The 17,813-nt window shown below is 37.9% G+C and overlaps 1 protein-coding gene across 1 annotated transcript; it reads left to right on the top strand.

Moving 5' to 3' along the window:
• Nucleotides 1-342: 342 nt before the first annotated feature.
• SAMM50 (SAMM50 sorting and assembly machinery component) lies at nucleotides 343-17,072 on the top strand. The gene is made up of 15 exons (XM_009332797.1): nucleotides 343-362; nucleotides 1,710-1,820; nucleotides 3,347-3,448; nucleotides 4,230-4,317; nucleotides 5,445-5,551; nucleotides 7,533-7,663; nucleotides 7,863-7,950; nucleotides 8,503-8,631; nucleotides 9,339-9,410; nucleotides 10,531-10,617; nucleotides 13,084-13,154; nucleotides 13,923-13,990; nucleotides 14,828-14,974; nucleotides 15,910-16,051; nucleotides 16,858-17,072. Exons 2-15 carry the CDS (start codon nucleotides 1,728-1,730, stop codon nucleotides 16,901-16,903), a joined length of 1,371 nt encoding a protein of 456 aa, XP_009331072.1. The 5' UTR covers nucleotides 343-362; nucleotides 1,710-1,727; the 3' UTR covers nucleotides 16,904-17,072.
• The last annotated feature ends 741 nt before the right edge of the window (nucleotides 17,073-17,813 follow it).

The following is a 17,813-nucleotide window of genomic DNA, read 5'->3' as shown; positions in this document are numbered from 1 at the left end:
CGTCCTGGTGCTCGGAGGCGCCTTGCCTTGCCTTCCCTTCCCGCCCCTTTCCTTCCTCCCTGGCGGCGGTCGGGGTTGACCTTGCCGCGGGGGGCTGGCAAGAGCCAGCCTGCGTGAACGACAAACAAAAAAAACAAGCGGAGAGGAAGAAAAACCCAAACCAAAGCACGAAGCACAGAGGAACTGCCCGGCAAGCGGAGCGCTGACGGTGAGGAGCGGAGGTTGTAGGTCTGCGCTCCCTCGGTAAAGAGGGGTGCCCCGTAATGAGGTCTGTTGGGTCTCGCGCGCCTGAAGCGCTTGGAGGTCCGCGTGAACAGAAGCCGAAGCCTCCACGTCCGTACGCCATTGCTTAAAAAAGGAAGGTAAAGGTTTAAGTGTTTGTTGCGGTGGGACAAAAAGTAGTGGTTATGATGGCGACAGAAAAAGCGTGGCTTAGACATCAGAAAGGACTTTCAAAGAATAAGGATGCATAGGCTCTGAAATACTTTAGGAAGGCATTGAATTCTCCGTGCCTCAAGGCTTCATTAGAGAAGCATTTCTCGGGATAGGCACCCCTGCGTAGGCGTGTTTAAAACTGAGGTAGGTAATTCAGGTATGATTAATGAGTGGATTTGGGGGCTAAGAATGGTTTGGATGATAGCTCGAGATCCCAGGTGGGATACCTCTTTCCTGTGAGCCTGTTGAAAACCAGCAGGCTTTTACATAGTGTTTAATTAGACTGAGGAATATATTGCTGCAGGGGACTGTTAAGGCTCCAGAGTGTCTAATTACCATGACTAATTTAATTTCCGTTTCAAATTTTTTTCCTCATATTCTTGGTTTTATATCCATCTGTAGTATGAGCCGATACACAGTGTTGTGTGGATGCAGAGTGTTTCCCGTTTGCCTGAAAATTACTGGGAGTGAGAGAGGATTCTGTGTTCATTTAACTTGATTCTGATGTGTAACAGCAATTTACTATTCCAGCAAAACAGCTGTCCTTAAATAACGCAGCAAGTACTGTATTAGTGACTTAAGACTAAAAGTAGATTTACTGAGTTATCCAATCCTGACCTCTGCTTTTGCAGGTAACCCTCTATTCACTCTTTGAATCCTTGATCTTCTGATACGTCTTATTTTAGGACTTTTTCAAGTATAGTAAATAAAGCCATGCTGCGCTGGAAACCATTTTGATTAAAATGTTCACCTCTGATGGATAGGGCCTGAGGTTCTTGAGCATTACTTGGAAGGATACTTTTAAAAGAAATATTAAAAACTAAAAGCGTATAAATGTATGCAAAGTAACATGCTGAAAACACCTGTTGGTTTTTTTGAATTGTTCAACATTCACACTCCTCTCCCTCCCAAAAACCCAAACTAAGTAGTGACACCCTGATTGTTTAGACTTTTTTTTTTTTTTAATAAGAAGGTAGAATTCATGTTTAACATAGGAAGCATGCCTTAAAAATAAGGCTATTTTTGGAAGAGTGCAGAGTATTTTTGAGAAATCATTCAACATGGAAGCTATTCAGCTTGCATTAAAAATTTCAGCAAGCAGGTAGGTAACAAGTGTGCTGGTAATTCCCCTCATTTTAGTTCTTCTCTTTTGGTTTTTTTCCCCTTAGGATCTGATGAGCACAGTGTCAAGAACCATGGTTTTTTTCCTTTGCAAAAGGCATAATCACAAATCCCCGTACCATATTAAATGCGGTTTTCTTTTATGCTTTCAGAGTTTGGAGCCTTTCCCAATGGGTGGGCCAGACTTTGGTGCCTTGGGAGAGGAAGCTGAACTGGTTGAAGTTGAACCTGAGGCCAAGCAGGAAATTCTTGAAAACAAAGATGTAAGTACCTGAACAACATCCTGATTTTTTTCTTCAGAGAAATGTCTTGGCATCCTTGCTTACTTGTTTTTCCTAAGGGAACTTTCTAAACTATGGTTTGAGATGTGAAATAATTAAATTTAGTGCTGTGAACTTAATCTGATGTTGTCTGGTTCAGGTTCTTTTTTTCCCTACCACAGGAGTTGTTATTAAAATTCAGCTTTGAGCTAATAGACCTGTTTGCAGATGCTACTGTCCCCTCTCTCTCATAAGAGATGGCTGCTTCTGCAGCACTGCCTAGGAGCAAACCAAGCAACCGTCCTTAATCTGCTGGAGTGCAGTATTAGCCAGGTTAGGGTGAAGTGCCACCACGTGAATTACTAACTTCAGCAGAGGATGGTAACTTTTTTTTTTAATATTTCACATGTAAGAGCATGTCTGTCTTGGCCCATAATATGTTTAGCCATGCTAGAGGGGTGAGATATCATGCATTATCTTAGTTTTTATTAAAATTTTCCTTTCCCTTATGCTTTTCAGAGACATCCTCGCTAGAAGCTTGGTAATAACATTTGTGTTTTATTTAGTCCATTATGTATATATTCTTATAGGGTTTTTTTTAAGCAGTTTGCAGTAATGCTAGGTTGCTCTTATTCTGCAATTTTATTATGTGTGAATACATGAAGCGTTTGCAGATTTTTTTTTTTTTGACACTTACCCCTAAAATTATAATACACTGAAAAAGTTGGAAAAATAAGGGAAATGCAATCAATGCAGTCCATTTGTACCAGCTAACCTGGAGTGTGCTGTGATTTTTAAGATAAATTTATCTCAGATGATTATATGACAAGATGAATGATTTTAAGAAAATATAAAACCTCGTAATGCTAGTGATCTTAATATGCATTTTAAACTTGTCCTGGTTTCGGCTGGGATAGAGTTAATTTTCTTCCTAGTAGCTGGTACAGTGCTGTGTTTTGGATTTAGGATGAGAACAATGTTGATAACACACCAATGTTTTAGTTGCTGCTAAGCAGTGCTTACACTAGTCAAGGACAAACTACAATGCTCCAGTGGTAGTAATAATTTTAATAGTTAGAGTTTAAATATTTATGGCTTGTAGTTTGGTTTGTTTTTTCTTTTAACTCTTTGCTTATGTGTAGCTGATACAAGAAATAGCTGAACACGACTAACTACGTGTTTTGTCTTACATGTGTTAAGATGTCAGTGTGATTTCTGCAGTGACTTATTTGTCCATACTCACTTATGTCTAAAATCCAAGCAGCTACAGTCTGTTTCTGTCTCTTCTGCTACAACCAGTATTAGCTTTGGTATTAGAGTTCTTTTTTTCTTTAATTTTCATGTTAAGGGAACAACTTTCCAGAATTGTAGATAGCACAGATTTCTGATAATGTCAGTTAGCAGCAATTAGCCTAGAAATCTTCCGGATTTTTCACTCGGACAACAATATTTTTTTCTGCATTGGTGATTTTGATACTCATTATTAGATGCAAATTCAATATTTGTGTTTAAACATCTGTTCTGTTTAGGTGGTGGTTCAGCATGTGCACTTTGATGGACTTGGAAGGACCAAAGATGACATTATCATGTATGAAATCTCTGATGTTTTCAAGGCGAAAAACCTTATTGATGTAAGTACCGTAGTGAATATCAGACCTACTGTTTAAGAATTCAGGTTACGATTTTCTCTTTTTCCTGCTTTGGACTACTCCCTTCAGACATGGGGCAACTTCGTCACGTTTTGTGATGATTCTGATCTTGCGATATGGAAGCCAAACTTAAATACTGGCAGATACTGTATTTTCTGATGTATTCAGCTCAAAGACGTTGTGAGATGGCAAGCGGTACTCTCAGATATTTTTTCAGCTTCACTCTTCCCATTTGAGAATTGCTAACTGTGCAGGTGACACTTTCAGTTAATTTGCTTAAGATAAATTATTGGATCTCGGCACAGATTACTGATGCCAGTCTCCACAACGGATCAAAGTGTGAGTTAGGCTGTATGTCCTTGCCCTCTTAGGTGGTGATTCCTTCTGGAGTACACCTGGCAGTTAGACCTGTAAATTAGTCTAAATTTAAATAGATTAGGGTGTTTGGGTTTTTTGCGAAAAGCATGGGTCCTGTAAATAGGTGTATAAGTTTTAAGTACTGAAGCCTATTTGAATAATAGGTTTAAGTATTACAACAATTAGGATGCAAACTAACAGAAGGTAGGAATTGAGCCAGATGCTCTGGATTGAATTTATTTCTTTACAGATTCAAGTGTTAAAGTGGCTGTGATCTGTTTTGAAGGCACATATATGTGTCTTTGTATACAAAATCTGTTAATATTGTGTGACTTAGCTGCATTTTAACTATTCTATCCTAGTTATTTTTTGATAACCTGAAAAGACTGAGCTACTTATCCTGTAGGTGATGAGAAAATCGCATGAAGCTCGTGAAAAGTTGCTTCGTCTAGGAATCTTTAGACAGGTAGAGGTTCTGATTGATACCTGTCAAGGTATGTATTGCCTTATTAATTCTCACCTTTTTCCTCATACCCACATAGACACATGCATACCTATAATGTACATTTCCCTGTGTAACAGGTTGGACATTTTTTGTGTATATAACTTACTCTCTCATATACCTTTATATATTTTAGATGTACCTGTAGGTGTGCTATATATACGAATCTATGTGTCTACATCCATTATCCTTATGAAAAAGATGTATTTGCACGTGTCTGTGTATATGTGTATGCGTCTGTAAATATTACTTGTATATATGCAAAAATGAGTGAATTTCCAGCACTAAAATAATTACAGTACACAACCCTTAATCCAAAGTTTCAAAGGAGCACTTGAGGAAAAGCTTGAAAATGTGTCCTGCACTTCCATGTATTACATATCACATAACTGACGTTATATCAGCCCATCCTTGGTGCTTAAGGAAATACTAGTAATTGTACCAGTGCTTGCGATTAAAAATTGGCTTATAGTATATATGGGGCAGCTGAATGTGTGCATGTTTCACAGTAAGGCTCGGTTGGCATTCCCGGGCTCATGGTTGCTTTTCAAACCCATTGCTGTTCTCTTCAGCAGAGGAAAGTTGTGTTATTGAGAAGGAAACGCAGCGCAGTCCCACAGGTTGCTGGCAATGGGATGCTGTCCTGTTTGCTTCAAGCAGAATTGGGTACCCTTGACAGCTGTGTTTTGGAACAGCTGCCGTAGCCAGAGCCCTGAGGGAACTGGGCGGTTTCTGTTGTTCAGCGCTTACCCACCGAGTGCTGGGAGCTCTGCCCTAGTGACGGCGTTCTTCTTGCCGTGTCTGGACCACTTTAATTTCTGTTTGTTCTAATGTAAGAATTTGTGTACATCTTTGTTTTTGGTGGCTAGGTAACAAAAAAATGTTACTGTTTCGTAATTAAACTAACATGTTGGTGATTGAAGCTGGTCATGCTATGACTGAACCAAATTCTGCACTCATATCCAAACGACATCTTTTTCTCAAGGCGTTTTTCTTTGTAATGTGGACTTTTATTATCATTTAATTCAACCAGTTTTCAAATAATTCGTCATCTTCTGTCTGCATTTTTTTTAAATAGCTCTTTAGAGACAACATACATTTGTTTGTTTGTTTATGTAGGAGATGATGCCCTTCCAAATGGTTTAGATGTAACCTTTGAGGTAACAGAATTGAGAAGACTAACTGGAAGCTATAATACTATGGTTGGCAACAATGAAGGCAGTATGGTAGGGATTACTTCAAATAATTACTAATTCCTTTTGATATTCCTCTTACTTTCATGTTTCAAACCTAGCAAGGAATTTGGTGATTAAATAAGTGATGACTTGATCCAAGCCAAATTATTTTCTTGATCCAGCTTTACTAAGGCTTTGCCAGACCTTTGTCTCTAAAGAGTCTTTGTATTAGTCAGGCTTTCATTCGGCAAAAGCCTATTTTGAGCTACGGAAGAATGCTGTAGCTTCCAACTCGGTATGTTAATTTTTTAATTCTTAAAATTACTTACATTATTTCTTGATAATATTTAAGACACTTTATCTACTGGAGAGATTAGTAAGGAGTTTGGCATTTAGTTTCTGCGAGATCTGTTTAGAGTGTTTTTCTTCTCAGTCAAAATGCTTTATGTTTGACTTAGAAGTTGTTCTTGGTTTTCACTATTTTAGTCCAGTACCAGTTATTCTGGGCTGCAAAACGCAAGGTTTTCCAGAACGATACAAACCGTGGAACTTGTTTCCATTTGATACAATTAAGGATGCATCAGATTAAAATGTTGTGTGAAAAATGTTTACCAATTGACAGAAAAAGTAACAGCTGTACTGTTGTTCTGTTAATGTCCTTTTAACAGAAGTGCTGGTGTAAGTAGATCATGCTTTCAGGTGCTCATTCCTGCACCCATTCTGCCTTCTCATGTGCACAGTGCAGCTGTGCCCCGGGGCTGGCGGATAAGCCAGATCAAGGGACTCATCTTTTCTTCTTAGGGGTATTTTTAACCTGGTTAAGATACTGCATGACTCAGGTGATCGTGTTTTGCAAGTGCAGGGAGCATAGGAACTCAGCGAGTTGAGAGCTGCTTATGCAGCTCTGCTGCTGAGAGCAACGTCCAGGGTGTTGCGGCCTGAATGAAACCAGTGGGGAATCCTACCTGTTGGTTCCAGTGCATTTGAAAACAGTCTGAAAGCTACTGTGGTTTCTCTTTTTGTATTCAGCTTCCCCCTCTATTTGATTTTAATTTGTTACAGAGAAGTAAAATGTTTGAATGATGTAAAAGCATGACTCGTATACACTGGCATTGGCAGCAGAGATTGTTTCCTTAAGAGTTAAATAGATTTGACATTTATTCTAATCCCTTAAATTCATCTGAAGCTTATAGATCTAATATTTCATACCGATAGCCCTTTGGATTAGTGGTTTCTGGTTAGTTGGATAATGGCATAGTAGCCACCATCACAAAGTTCAGGTGACTGATTTGCTTCCAATAGCTGTTAGACAAAGGCAATCAGGATTTGGTAGCTTTTTTTACATTCTTTTAAAATAGAAAGCGCAACAATAGAACAGTCCTGGTAGTGTCTGTGCTTGGAGGAAACTTGCTCCATCCTTTCTGCCAAAGGGCCAAGAGCTGCCAAAGGGATCCAGGGAATTTGTGTCAGAACAGCCTAAAGTGTTTAACTAGTTTCTGTAGAATTGTAATGGTATGTTGTACTGCTGTCAGGACTGATTGCAAAAGCGTCTTGTTACTCAAAACAAAAATACAGGGGAGTGACTCTGTATCGATAATTTTCCGTTGGCTTATTGCTGTGGTTCTGATGAACCCTACCCTACAAGTAGTTTTCCTGATGATCAGCTGGAAAGTCTGCAGTTGCAGAGCAGCTGCTTATTATGCCAAAGACTTATTCTCCTGGGCTTTGAGACCGGCTGGGAGATTTTGCTTAAAATAATAGCAGTACTGATGATACAGTGAGAATGCAGATCAAGTCAGCAGCTACTGGACAGCAATAAAAATTGGATGATTAACTGTAACTTGGGCTATTGTGATGGCTTTTGCTGCCAGTGCAAAGAGAAACCTAACTTAAAAGAAAAACACATTCAGTTACAACTATTTTTAATGTCTTCATTTCTCATTCTCATGGTAGATATGCTTGTCTTCACATGATTAAGATGCAAGACAGCAAACTATATGAAATGTTGTGGGGGTTTTTTTATTTTCTGTAGGTACTTGGGCTCAAGTTCCCAAATCTCTTTGGACGTGCAGAAAAGGTAACCTTCCAGTTCTCCTATGGAACAAAGGAAACTTCATACGGCCTGTCATTCTTCAAACCACAGCCTGGAAACTTTGAAAGAAAGTAGGGGATGCATTTTTGAGTACTTCTTTTTTCAGCAAAGGAATATAAAACAATTAATAAGATTTTTCATTGTGTAATAATTAAATTTATTCCTTTGCTGAGGGTCTGTTAATAAGTTTCTTAACTTTCTGTGATAATTTAAAACTCCACCTACTTAAATAGTTTCACTTTCAAACCTACCAGTAATGTTGTGTTTCAGTTTTTCAGTTAACCTGTATAAAGTAACTGGACAGTTCCCTTGGAGCTCTCTTCGTGAAACTGATAGAGGAATATCAACAGAATTTAATGTAAGTGTAGCACAAGCATTTGTAGAACACATGCTTCATTTACATTTAATTCAGGTCACAGCAGGCTTTCGCAAATATTTGGTTTACTTTTTTAATGATTGAAATGCTTGTGTACAGGGCTAACTTGTCATTATTTGAAAGAGGTCAACAATTTTAAAATGACAGAGGTAATACACCGTAGTCTTTTTGTTAGAAGTCAATCTTATTTTGGCCGTATAAAAATACCAATGTGTTTTTCTCCAGATTTTTAATGTTTAAAGTATCATTTCAGAGAGGCAGCTGGTTGCCTAGCTCGCTGTATCAGCCCAATTCAAGGTATTTTTCATTTGGGATGGATTAAGTGGTGTGCACCTACTTGGAGAAACTGTCTTGGCTGGAGCAGGGTTAGCATTACTCTAAAATGAAAAAGGGTTTATCTCTGGTCCAAGAAGTTTGGAAAGAAAAAGCATAGACTCATGTATAAATAAACTTTAAAGAGAAAGATTTTTCAGCGAAATGTTTATTTTAATTTTGTAGCAAAAATTTTTTCATGTCTCAATTCTTTATTTGTAGTTTCCAATCTGGAAGACTAATCACACGCTGAAGTGGGAGGGTGTGTGGAGAGAGCTTGGCTGCCTTGCTAGAACAGCATCCTTTTCCGTTCGAGAAGAAAGTGGACACTCTCTTAAATCTTCTCTCTCTGTAAGGCTTTTTCCTAATAATTTTTTAAAACACATTATTTTGAGTCATTTAATTCTTACAAATGATACCAAAGGAGCTTTTTGCCTTCGTAGGTGGTGTGTTTTACTTCAAACATCTTTTGCTGTGTTTGGTCATTCACACAGAGTCATCCAGGAGGTCCAAATAGAAAACATATTTTCATAATTGACTGTTGCATTTTGCCTGTTGCTTAGGCTGGCTTGTTCTTTCTGCAGGACATCCCTCCGTGTCATCTGCCATCTCTTTTTGCAGAACTGTCTTGTTTTGTAGAAGACAGGATCAGTAAATTTCCTCATCCTACAGTTGCTGTGCCGTTTATAAATATTCTTTCCTATACCAGTTTTTAGTAACTTGTCACCTTTAACTTGTAGCTTACAAATTGTAGGAGATAAGCTATTTGCAGGTTACTGTCACAAAATTGGTGATTTACGCTGGGGCATTGTTGCTGCTGTATTTCTGGTGTGTACCATGGCCAAAAGGTATAAATATGTATATATTTGTGGCTTCTAAAGTCAGAACTAAGTTAGTCTGTAGGTACATTGTTCCCAAATCCATGGAGCTACACTAACCTTAGCTGGAGCTGTGGCTGTCTTCCACTGTGTGCACAGTTTTTGAAGGAAAATAATAATGTCACTCTGTGGTATTCAACAAATACGGGAACCTAAAAACAATTGTTTGATTCTTTTCAGCATGCTATGGTAATTGATTCCCGGAACTCTTCAATTTTGCCAAGACGAGGTGCTTTGCTAAAAATTAATCAGGTAGTATTAAATCACTTATACTGTTACTGGATTTTATCTGTAAGTGTGTTTGAGTAAGTCTTAATTTATCTAATTGATGTTCGTGTTAAAAATGTCTAAAGTTAGAAATTAATCCTAAATTGACTAGGAGACAGTGATGGTCAGTATTTACTTTCTATATTTACAGTGTGTGCCTTTTAAAACAATGAAATTTTCATTTGTATACCACTGGTCAAATAGCACAGCCATTTTATCTCGCCATTAGCATTACATTATTTATTAGCTGAGATACGTTATCCCTGACAGTATTTACTTGACACTTTACAGTAGGTATTAGTCCTTGTTTTCTAACGCTGTGATGTATGATTACCAGACTGTGGTCCTGTTGCTACTTACAAAGTTTGTAAGTCTTAGAATTAAAAATGAAAGACGGGGTAAGAATAACTCTCAAAGGCATACACATGTATCATTTTGGCACAGAAAGTGGTTTTCACTCTTGTTACTTTCAGAGCTTTTAGAAAAGCTGGCTTTTCTGCTGTATGGGTTAATACTTCAGAAGCATTAACTTCTGCAATGGTTTAGAAGCAGGTTGCTTTGAAATGTCACTGGAACTAAAAGTGCTAGCGTTCCTGTAAGCAACAGTGAACTATTCTGTTTCTGAGTGAGAAAGGTGGTTATAATTCAGGGTTTAGTTAACGTATCATTTGTTAGATGTTGCCTCTAACACTGATTCAGTCACTTCACTTGTTATTTTCAACTAGCACTGGTGTAATGCAACTGGCTGTCTGGTTCTTCAGCCCTGCTTTAGTACATATGACATCTTCTCAGGTTTAGGTAAATACAGTAAGAGTTTTGATTTCAGGTGCTGAATTTTCCAGCTCCATTCTATTTTGTCATCATTTACAAACTGGCTTAGAAAGCAATACCTTGGTTTAATATTTGGAGGAGAAAATTGCAGCTCGCTGTTCTGAGGGTCATGCATGTTCTTTCATTGGTCCAAAATTCAGTTGTCTCTCCATACCAGCATATCTGTATTTCTCGTACAGAAAACACTGCTTATGCTGATGCAGACATGATGAACTTTTAGGGGGAAGAAACATGTAAAATCTGTTACAACTTTCATGAACTTATGTCTTTGCAGGAGTTGGCTGGCTATGCAGGTGGAGATGTGAGCTTTCTCAAAGAGGATTTTGAATTTCAGTTGAATAAACAACTTATCTGGGATTCGGTAATTTTTTTAAAGATAATTTAGTAATTCATCTGAGTTAACAAATGAGGTTATTGAATCTATGTCTTACGATGATTTTTCACCATGGATTAGAAAAAGATCACGGAAGTGAAAGATGGATGGTGTAGATACCTTGATTTGGTTTTTTGAAAGTGAAATACTCTTTATTTTTAACCTGATGTTCCTGCCGTGCACAGTCACTTGAGAAGTGGGCATTTTGGAAAGAACGACTTGTTTGACAGTTAACCATATGAACTCTTTTCCTTTCAGAAGTAATGTTGGGCGTGTCTGGTTTTTTGTGATCTTTCTTAAGAGTGATTTTTCAGAAACTTATTACAGCCTTTGTTCTGTCTTTTTCACCTGGTTATGAATATTCTGACTAATCTTGGTCTAGTTTTCTTTTATCATTGTAAATTATGAATATACGACTACTAATTTTGGTATCATAGCATGTAATTATTTCTTCTGCATAAAATTATTGGGCAAGAATGGGAAGGCTCATTTCACTACAACACTAAGCTTGCACTACAACATTTTGAACTTCATATTTGTGCACAATGAATGATTTAAGTTCCAATAAGACAGACACATGGTAGCATGAGAAGTTTATATGAGATCCCTCGTCTGCCACCCTGTAGGCAGAGCACGTCACAGATTTTATGGTGTGGTGTCTACATTAGCACTTTGGTTTGGAGACACTGTGCTGTTTTGAAGCAAATTCCTGTATCATCATCTCTTAGAAGTCTTGGTTTGGTTGACAGAGCAGTTCTTGTGTATACCAACCAGATTTCCTTGAGAGGAAATGACACTGGGTAACCCCACTCCAAGTTCATGTTTAATGCACTCCAGCTTCTTATGAGAACATAGAGGTCTTCAGTTTCAGGCATCTTTAACAGCATAGAGCTAGTATAAGGTGGAAATAGGTGTTTTTCTGCTTAGTGGAATAAGAATTTCACTATATACTAGAAATATTTCTGTCTGTATTTAGAAAGAAGTTCTTTATCCCATGGAGACAGTGCAGTAAGTTCTTGTCTCACAGCTGAATGGGGAATTAAACAGTAACTTCCATTATGAAGATTTCGAAATCGGAGGTTACAATAATTTGCATCCCAACATACTAAAAAACCCAAAACAAAACAAAAAAGCGTTGAGAAGATATCTGCGTCTTGAAAGCTTTTTAAGAAGTACCGGAATAATGAAGAAATTCTAGGAGACTGGAAGGATGTTAGCATTATGCCAGCAGTACAACTGAAAAACGCTAAGCTGCTTTCGCAGTGCAGATAGTAATGAACTGATGCTGTAAGGATCTGTTGGTCTGCTGTTTCATGCTTTCGTTCTGAGGTGACTTGGTGCAATGAAGTTCTTGAGTTACACCAATGAGGCCAGCACAGAAGGGCATTTTAAGGCTATTTGCTATACCACTTTCTTATTACATCATTATATTTGCACCTTCCATGTAGTGGAAGAAAAGGCATTGCCTGATGAGTGCACTTCTAGTCATCTGACATTTATTTGCTGACCTTCAGTTGAGAAAGACAGCGTATTCTCCTATGAAGTAATTTAATGGCTTCATGGCTATGCAAAGAGGACTTTGCTCTTTCCCATGACTGCTGATATGCCTACATTGTGAAAGTGAAGCATATCTCATCACGTGGGGTACATAATTTTATGTCGTCCGTTGTTCATGAGTGTAGACTTGCGTGCAACTGGCTTTTGCATATGCCGCCTGATGAGTTTGCATCTGATAATGGCAGGGGAAGCATCTGGGGACTCTCAGGGCAGAAGGCAGCAGGAGTGTGCTGTAAAATTAGAGAAATTATCCAGCACCTTTAGCCTAGGTATTGACAATAGATCCCGCCATCTGGCAGCAATACTTCTACTCGGTACACAGGCAGCAGGCAAATGATTAAATGTATTTATTATAGTGGTTTGGCTCCCAAGAATTACTGTATAGATAAGCAGTAATGATGTATGTGTATTTGATGTCAATATAGTGAGTTGCAGAAGATGGTTTCATTTAATTATAAGGCTAATTCACAGGCAGGTAATAATTGTACGTTTTTGGTAGCTATTTGCTGGACTTAGCCTCCTATGTGTTTAAAATTGCCAGGAGTAATTTATGTCAGCAGTGTTGTCTTATTTCCAGACATGAAAATTCCTAAGAAAATAGGAGCTAGACGAGTGTTCCCTTTAGCTATTGTGAAAGTAGCACTTGGTTCAAATGTGCTGTATTGACTTTTTCAAGATGTAGCACTGCGTAAAAGAAAGAGGGCAGCAATGATCAAGAGTTTGCTGAAAATACAACTACTGATGGTGTGATATCCGTGCATACACTGTGATCATCTGTAACTTTCTGTCAGACTAATGGGAGCTCTGCCTGTTACTGAGCGATGAAATTTTACTAATACTGTTTTTAGGGAAATGAAGTAATACGTATTAATAAACAACAACTTTTTCTCTCTAAAGGTTTTTTCAGCGTCACTTTGGGGCGGAATGCTAGTACCTATTGGAGACAAGCCATCCAGTATAGCTGATAGGCAAGTTCTTAAAATGTTTCTTCATTTTTTTCAGTCAACCCAGGTAATGTATAAAGAAAACTCTGTAGTAGAGAGAGAAGCATTTGTAGTTCTGGTTCTGAGGAGAATAAGTTTCTAGTTAGCTTTAATTGCATGTTAGTACTCAAGCCATGCCTTCTGGTTTTGATTTTCATATTGGGGTAGTATAAGTTTGTAATTTGCTATGTAGTAGCTCTGCCTGCCAATATTTATGGTTGCAAAATGGTATTTACCATCTGCAAAATTTTGTATCAGGCATAGGTAACACTGTAGGTATTTTTAGAGGTAAAGCCACATTGTAACTATGTTGGCTTTTTAGGCAATTTTGCCCTCTAACATCTGTGTTTAAAGATCACTGGCAGAAACCATTTAGACTTAAATTTATTTACAATAAATACTAAGTGTCAACTTCACGTGATAGATCTTAACTACAGTATTTCTATCAAAATTATTACAACAGACAGAATCGGACAGCATTCTGATTCTTCTTCAGTGCTGGGGAACCTTTGGTTTTGATCTTTGTAGGTGATGGAAGACTGATTTTTATTTTTAATACTCCTGTTTATTTTGAATTTTTTGCCAAATGCATCAGGATTTAGATATAATTTCTGGTATTTCTTTAAATACACTTTACTAAACCTGTTACAAAGTTACCTGTGACTCCGAAAAGCAATGTTAGAAGTATGGCTAGATATTTTCAAGTATGTCCATCAAGTGAAGCATTAAATTAAATTTGACTGTATTCACTAGGTTTTACCTTGGTGGACCAACAAGTGTGCGTGGATTCAGTATGTACAGCATTGGACCCCAGAGCGAAGGTCTGAAACTTTTAAATCCCACTCCTCTGACAATACTGTAAATACTGGTGTGTAACAAAGAGTCGAATTCTGTCCTTAAGCTTTGTACAGCTTAAAAATAATTGCACTCATTCTGCGCTTTGAATCTGAGAAGCGTTATGTCTTTGATCTGTCGTTATATGTTAGTTCACAATGGAATAAACCCCGGTAGTTCTTAGTTAAGCCATAAGCTAGTTTTGTAAACCAAGTGTGTGTTCAGACTTGCATACTTCCAATATGTCACTTTAATTAGCAAGCAACCTTCAAGCTGAAAAAGTTCCCAGAATATGGTTATAGCAATAGTCACATTAAATCTCTGTTTGATACAGCATATGTTCAGGTAGCTTAGGGGAAAGGTGATCTGATCAACAAAGGTGTTTTGAGAGCCAGGAGCTTCCTCAGTTCTATTCCTTACTCTGCTGCTGACTTACTGTTATCAGTGGATTCAGTATTCAGTATATTTTAAAGCTAATTGTTTAATTGTATCAATTTCCCATTTTTAAGACTAAGGCAAGTATTTCAGAGGTGTTCAGGAGGTAGTCTCTGATGAACCACAAGTAGGTGCATGCCTCAGGCTGTTCCGGTGAGGGAATGAAGAAAAATGGCAATTCGCTTGGAAGGTTTAAAGAATTGTGCAAGTGCTTATTTTTTTACTTGGTAGTGGTAAGGTTCGAGGGAGCTAGAAGGAAGTGGCAAGAGTTGTAAAGGGTAGAAGTGCAATGTAAAACAACTTAAGGATTTGTTCTTGTACCTTTAACAGCTGGTTCTTTTAAGATATTCCACAGTAAATGCTTTTATGCCAACATTTTACCTAAATAGGTGATTACTTGGGAGGAGAAGCGTACTGGGCTGGAGGCTTACATCTATACACCCCTCTCCCTTTCCGGCCAGGCCGGGGAGGGTTTGGAGACCTTTTCCGAACACATTTCTTCCTTAATGCTGGAAACCTCTGCAACCTTAACTATGGTAAGACTCAATATAATTGTATATAACAAAACCTGCTTCTCTCTATATATATATAAAAGCAAAAAGGAGAGCTGTTCTGTGTCTGTTTAGTCAGAAGCAGTTTGTTTACTGCGTGTATTTTGGCGCCTGTCAAAAAGCTGCTGCTACTAATTTATATATTTGACAGATTGCCACTAATTTTTTTAGCTCGCTACATAAATTCTAGCACAACTTGTAGGAAAGAGAGCTAGGATGGTAACAGTAGTATCTGTTAATTAGGTGATGTTTGCAGACCAGTGTGGTAATTGATCAACACCTGCTGTCTTACACCATTCTAAAGGGAGACTGGAAGATGATCTTTTAGTGGGATTCTGATGTTTTCTGGGTGGTGGCATTAGAGTGTAGATGAGGGTGTGGTAGCTGATGTGATGATTTTTTTCTTTTTTTTTCTTCCATCCCCAACTTTTTTCAAGATATATTTCAGTGTATTAGTGTATGATTTTTCAGTATCAGTTCAATCAATTTGGGGGTATCGTGATATTTGATGTCTGCCTCACTTGATGGAAGAGAGATGGCATCCATATGGGAGGGAGATACTTTAAGCACAATTGAAAAGCAGATGGATCAACTTTAAAACTAACAGAGACCCACTAAAGACTTTTAGTTAAGACTTAACTTTTAGTTAAGTCTTTAGTACTTATTTCCAGATTCACACAAGTAGGTACGCTATGGAGGGAAATGAAGATCAACCAGCAATCCAACTAGAATCGTAGAAGTTTGTCATTTGAGTCCAAGGTACTTCGTTGGCATTTATGGGAGTTGTGGGTAGTAAATAAATTTTGAATCGGGAGGGGATGCTCCGAAGTAGTCTGTCTTTTAGCTCTGAAAATCCAGTTAGCCTTTGACCACCTTGACAGTCTACTTTGATTCTTGTTCTCCTGCTCTTTTGCTTTCAGGTGATGGTCCTAGAGCTCACCTGCAGAAGTTAGCAGAGTATATCCGATGGTCTTACGGTGCCGGAATAGTGCTCCGACTTGGAAACATTGCTAGATTAGAACTTAACTACTGTTTCCCCATGGGAGTACAGTCTGGTGACAGGTTTGTTTTTTGCACCAATTTCTTTAATAGTAACTGGTTTTAAAGGTTACTGCACTGCTGTCTGGTTTTGGCAGAGAGAATTGCTGCCTTTAAATTTTGTTTTTTCTATGTCAGTTTGGAGATGTTTCAGCCCTTGATGCTGCTCTTTTAGTTCGCTATATTCACGTTGGTTTCACGGTATTTCTTGGTTTAAGACATCGTATCTCAGGTTTCAAAGTTCATTGAACTTGAGATTAGCTATTGAAATGTATGAGTAGCTGTGTAGGAGGTTTTATTTCTTTAGGGGAAATGATCACTCAAACAACTCCTGGGATTTTCTTAAGCCTTCCAAAAACAAATGCTTGGATAAATACCGAATTTAATGTCTCTGCTTGAAAAATGAAAACAACTTTAACTATAGATAAGGAGAAAGGGAGAGCAAATTAATTTGTTAGCAACTAATTATCCTACACCAAGCAAATATTATAGTATGGAACAGAAAAGCTTCAGGGGGCCTGTTCTTGCCTGTGAATACTGTGTGAGATACTGTGTATTTTGTACAGGAGTTGGATTATGTTTCTACTTGTCATTCATGTGAAATGTGAATTAATAGCAATTTGAAAATTATGGGCTTTATTTTGCAAATGTAAATACTCCATATGGATGACAGATTGGCAAAGCATTTATTTAAAAAAGCCTTTGTCAGCTAAAATTTGTAACTTTCCAAAGATTGAAAACCCTGGGAGTTCAGGGGTAGGGAGAATTGATTTTCATTTCATCTGTACCTTCTATATCACTTATGTTGTTTATTATTTGTTTCTTTTCAGGATATGTGATGGTGTTCAGTTTGGAGCAGGAATCAGATTTCTATAATACAGAAACACTTTACATCAGTATATGAAATTGTGTTCTGTAATTGAAATCAAGACTGTGATATAGCTTGATACGGTCTAACTTTTTTCTTGAAATGCAGATAAACTTCTGAGTGATTTACCTCTCAGACTCCACAAGAAACTACATTAAAGAATTATGCTCTAAAGGTTCATTGTACCTCTGATTCTTATCAAAGATGGGAGAGTGTTTGTAGGATTCTAGCTATTTTAACTTAACAGCTTTTAGTTATTAGTTGTTACTTAAAATATTAGAGAGTTGTGTCAGAAATTGGCTCTTGGATAGGGTTCCCGTGACTACAGTTGTCATTGGCCTGCACAGCCTTCGCTCTTCCAACCACGAGTCTCACAAGTATTGGGACGACCCAGCGTGAGCCTGGCTGGAGTGGAAATTAAGGAGGGCAGTTTTTCTCCGTCATCAACTTCTGTGAGCAAATGACCCTGAAAAAATTCTGTTAGGCATCAAAAATTATTTTATACAAATAATGGTTGTAAGTGAACCAAAATGTTCTGATTTGAATATATTTCACCATTCTGAGATCATCTCTATTTAAACGCCTCCTACAATCTGCATTGAATACTGCAGAAGTTCAAGTCAGCTGCTTAGCGCAGTAAATACTAAAATTCAAGAATAACTTTGAAAGGTTCAGGGTTCTCAACTCTGAGGCAGTTTTGAGTGTTCTAATGCTCTTAGTGAAGCCATTGATTTGGGTCTTGCAAACAAAAGGGATGTCTAGACGTGGTCATGTGATACTATCCTGTTTGCTTTTGTGTGAGAGGCATGCCTCTCTACTGACTTCTTTAGATGCTAATTTCACTTAAAAGTGACCTCCTGTTTTATCACTTGACATATATTCCAGTTTTTGTAAGGTTGGACTAATTCACTAGTTTAG

Source organism: Pygoscelis adeliae, unplaced genomic scaffold, assembly GCF_000699105.1.
Source record: "Pygoscelis adeliae isolate BGI_AS28 unplaced genomic scaffold, ASM69910v1 Scaffold38, whole genome shotgun sequence".
Classification (NCBI taxonomy): Eukaryota; Metazoa; Chordata; class Aves; order Sphenisciformes; family Spheniscidae; genus Pygoscelis; species Pygoscelis adeliae.
This window is presented reverse-complemented; position numbering and strand designations above follow the sequence as displayed.

Coding starts and splice junctions, on each gene's coding strand:
- SAMM50 (XM_009332797.1), top strand. CDS start 1,728: ATGGGTGGGCCAGACTTTGGTGCCTTGGGAGAGGAAGCTGAACTGGTT. Junction 8,632..9,338: donor CTCTTAAATCTTCTCTCTCT/GTAAGGCTTTTT, acceptor GATTCTTTTCAG/CATGCTATGGTAATTGATTC. Junction 13,155..13,922: donor CCATCCAGTATAGCTGATAG/GCAAGTTCTTAA, acceptor TGTATTCACTAG/GTTTTACCTTGGTGGACCAA.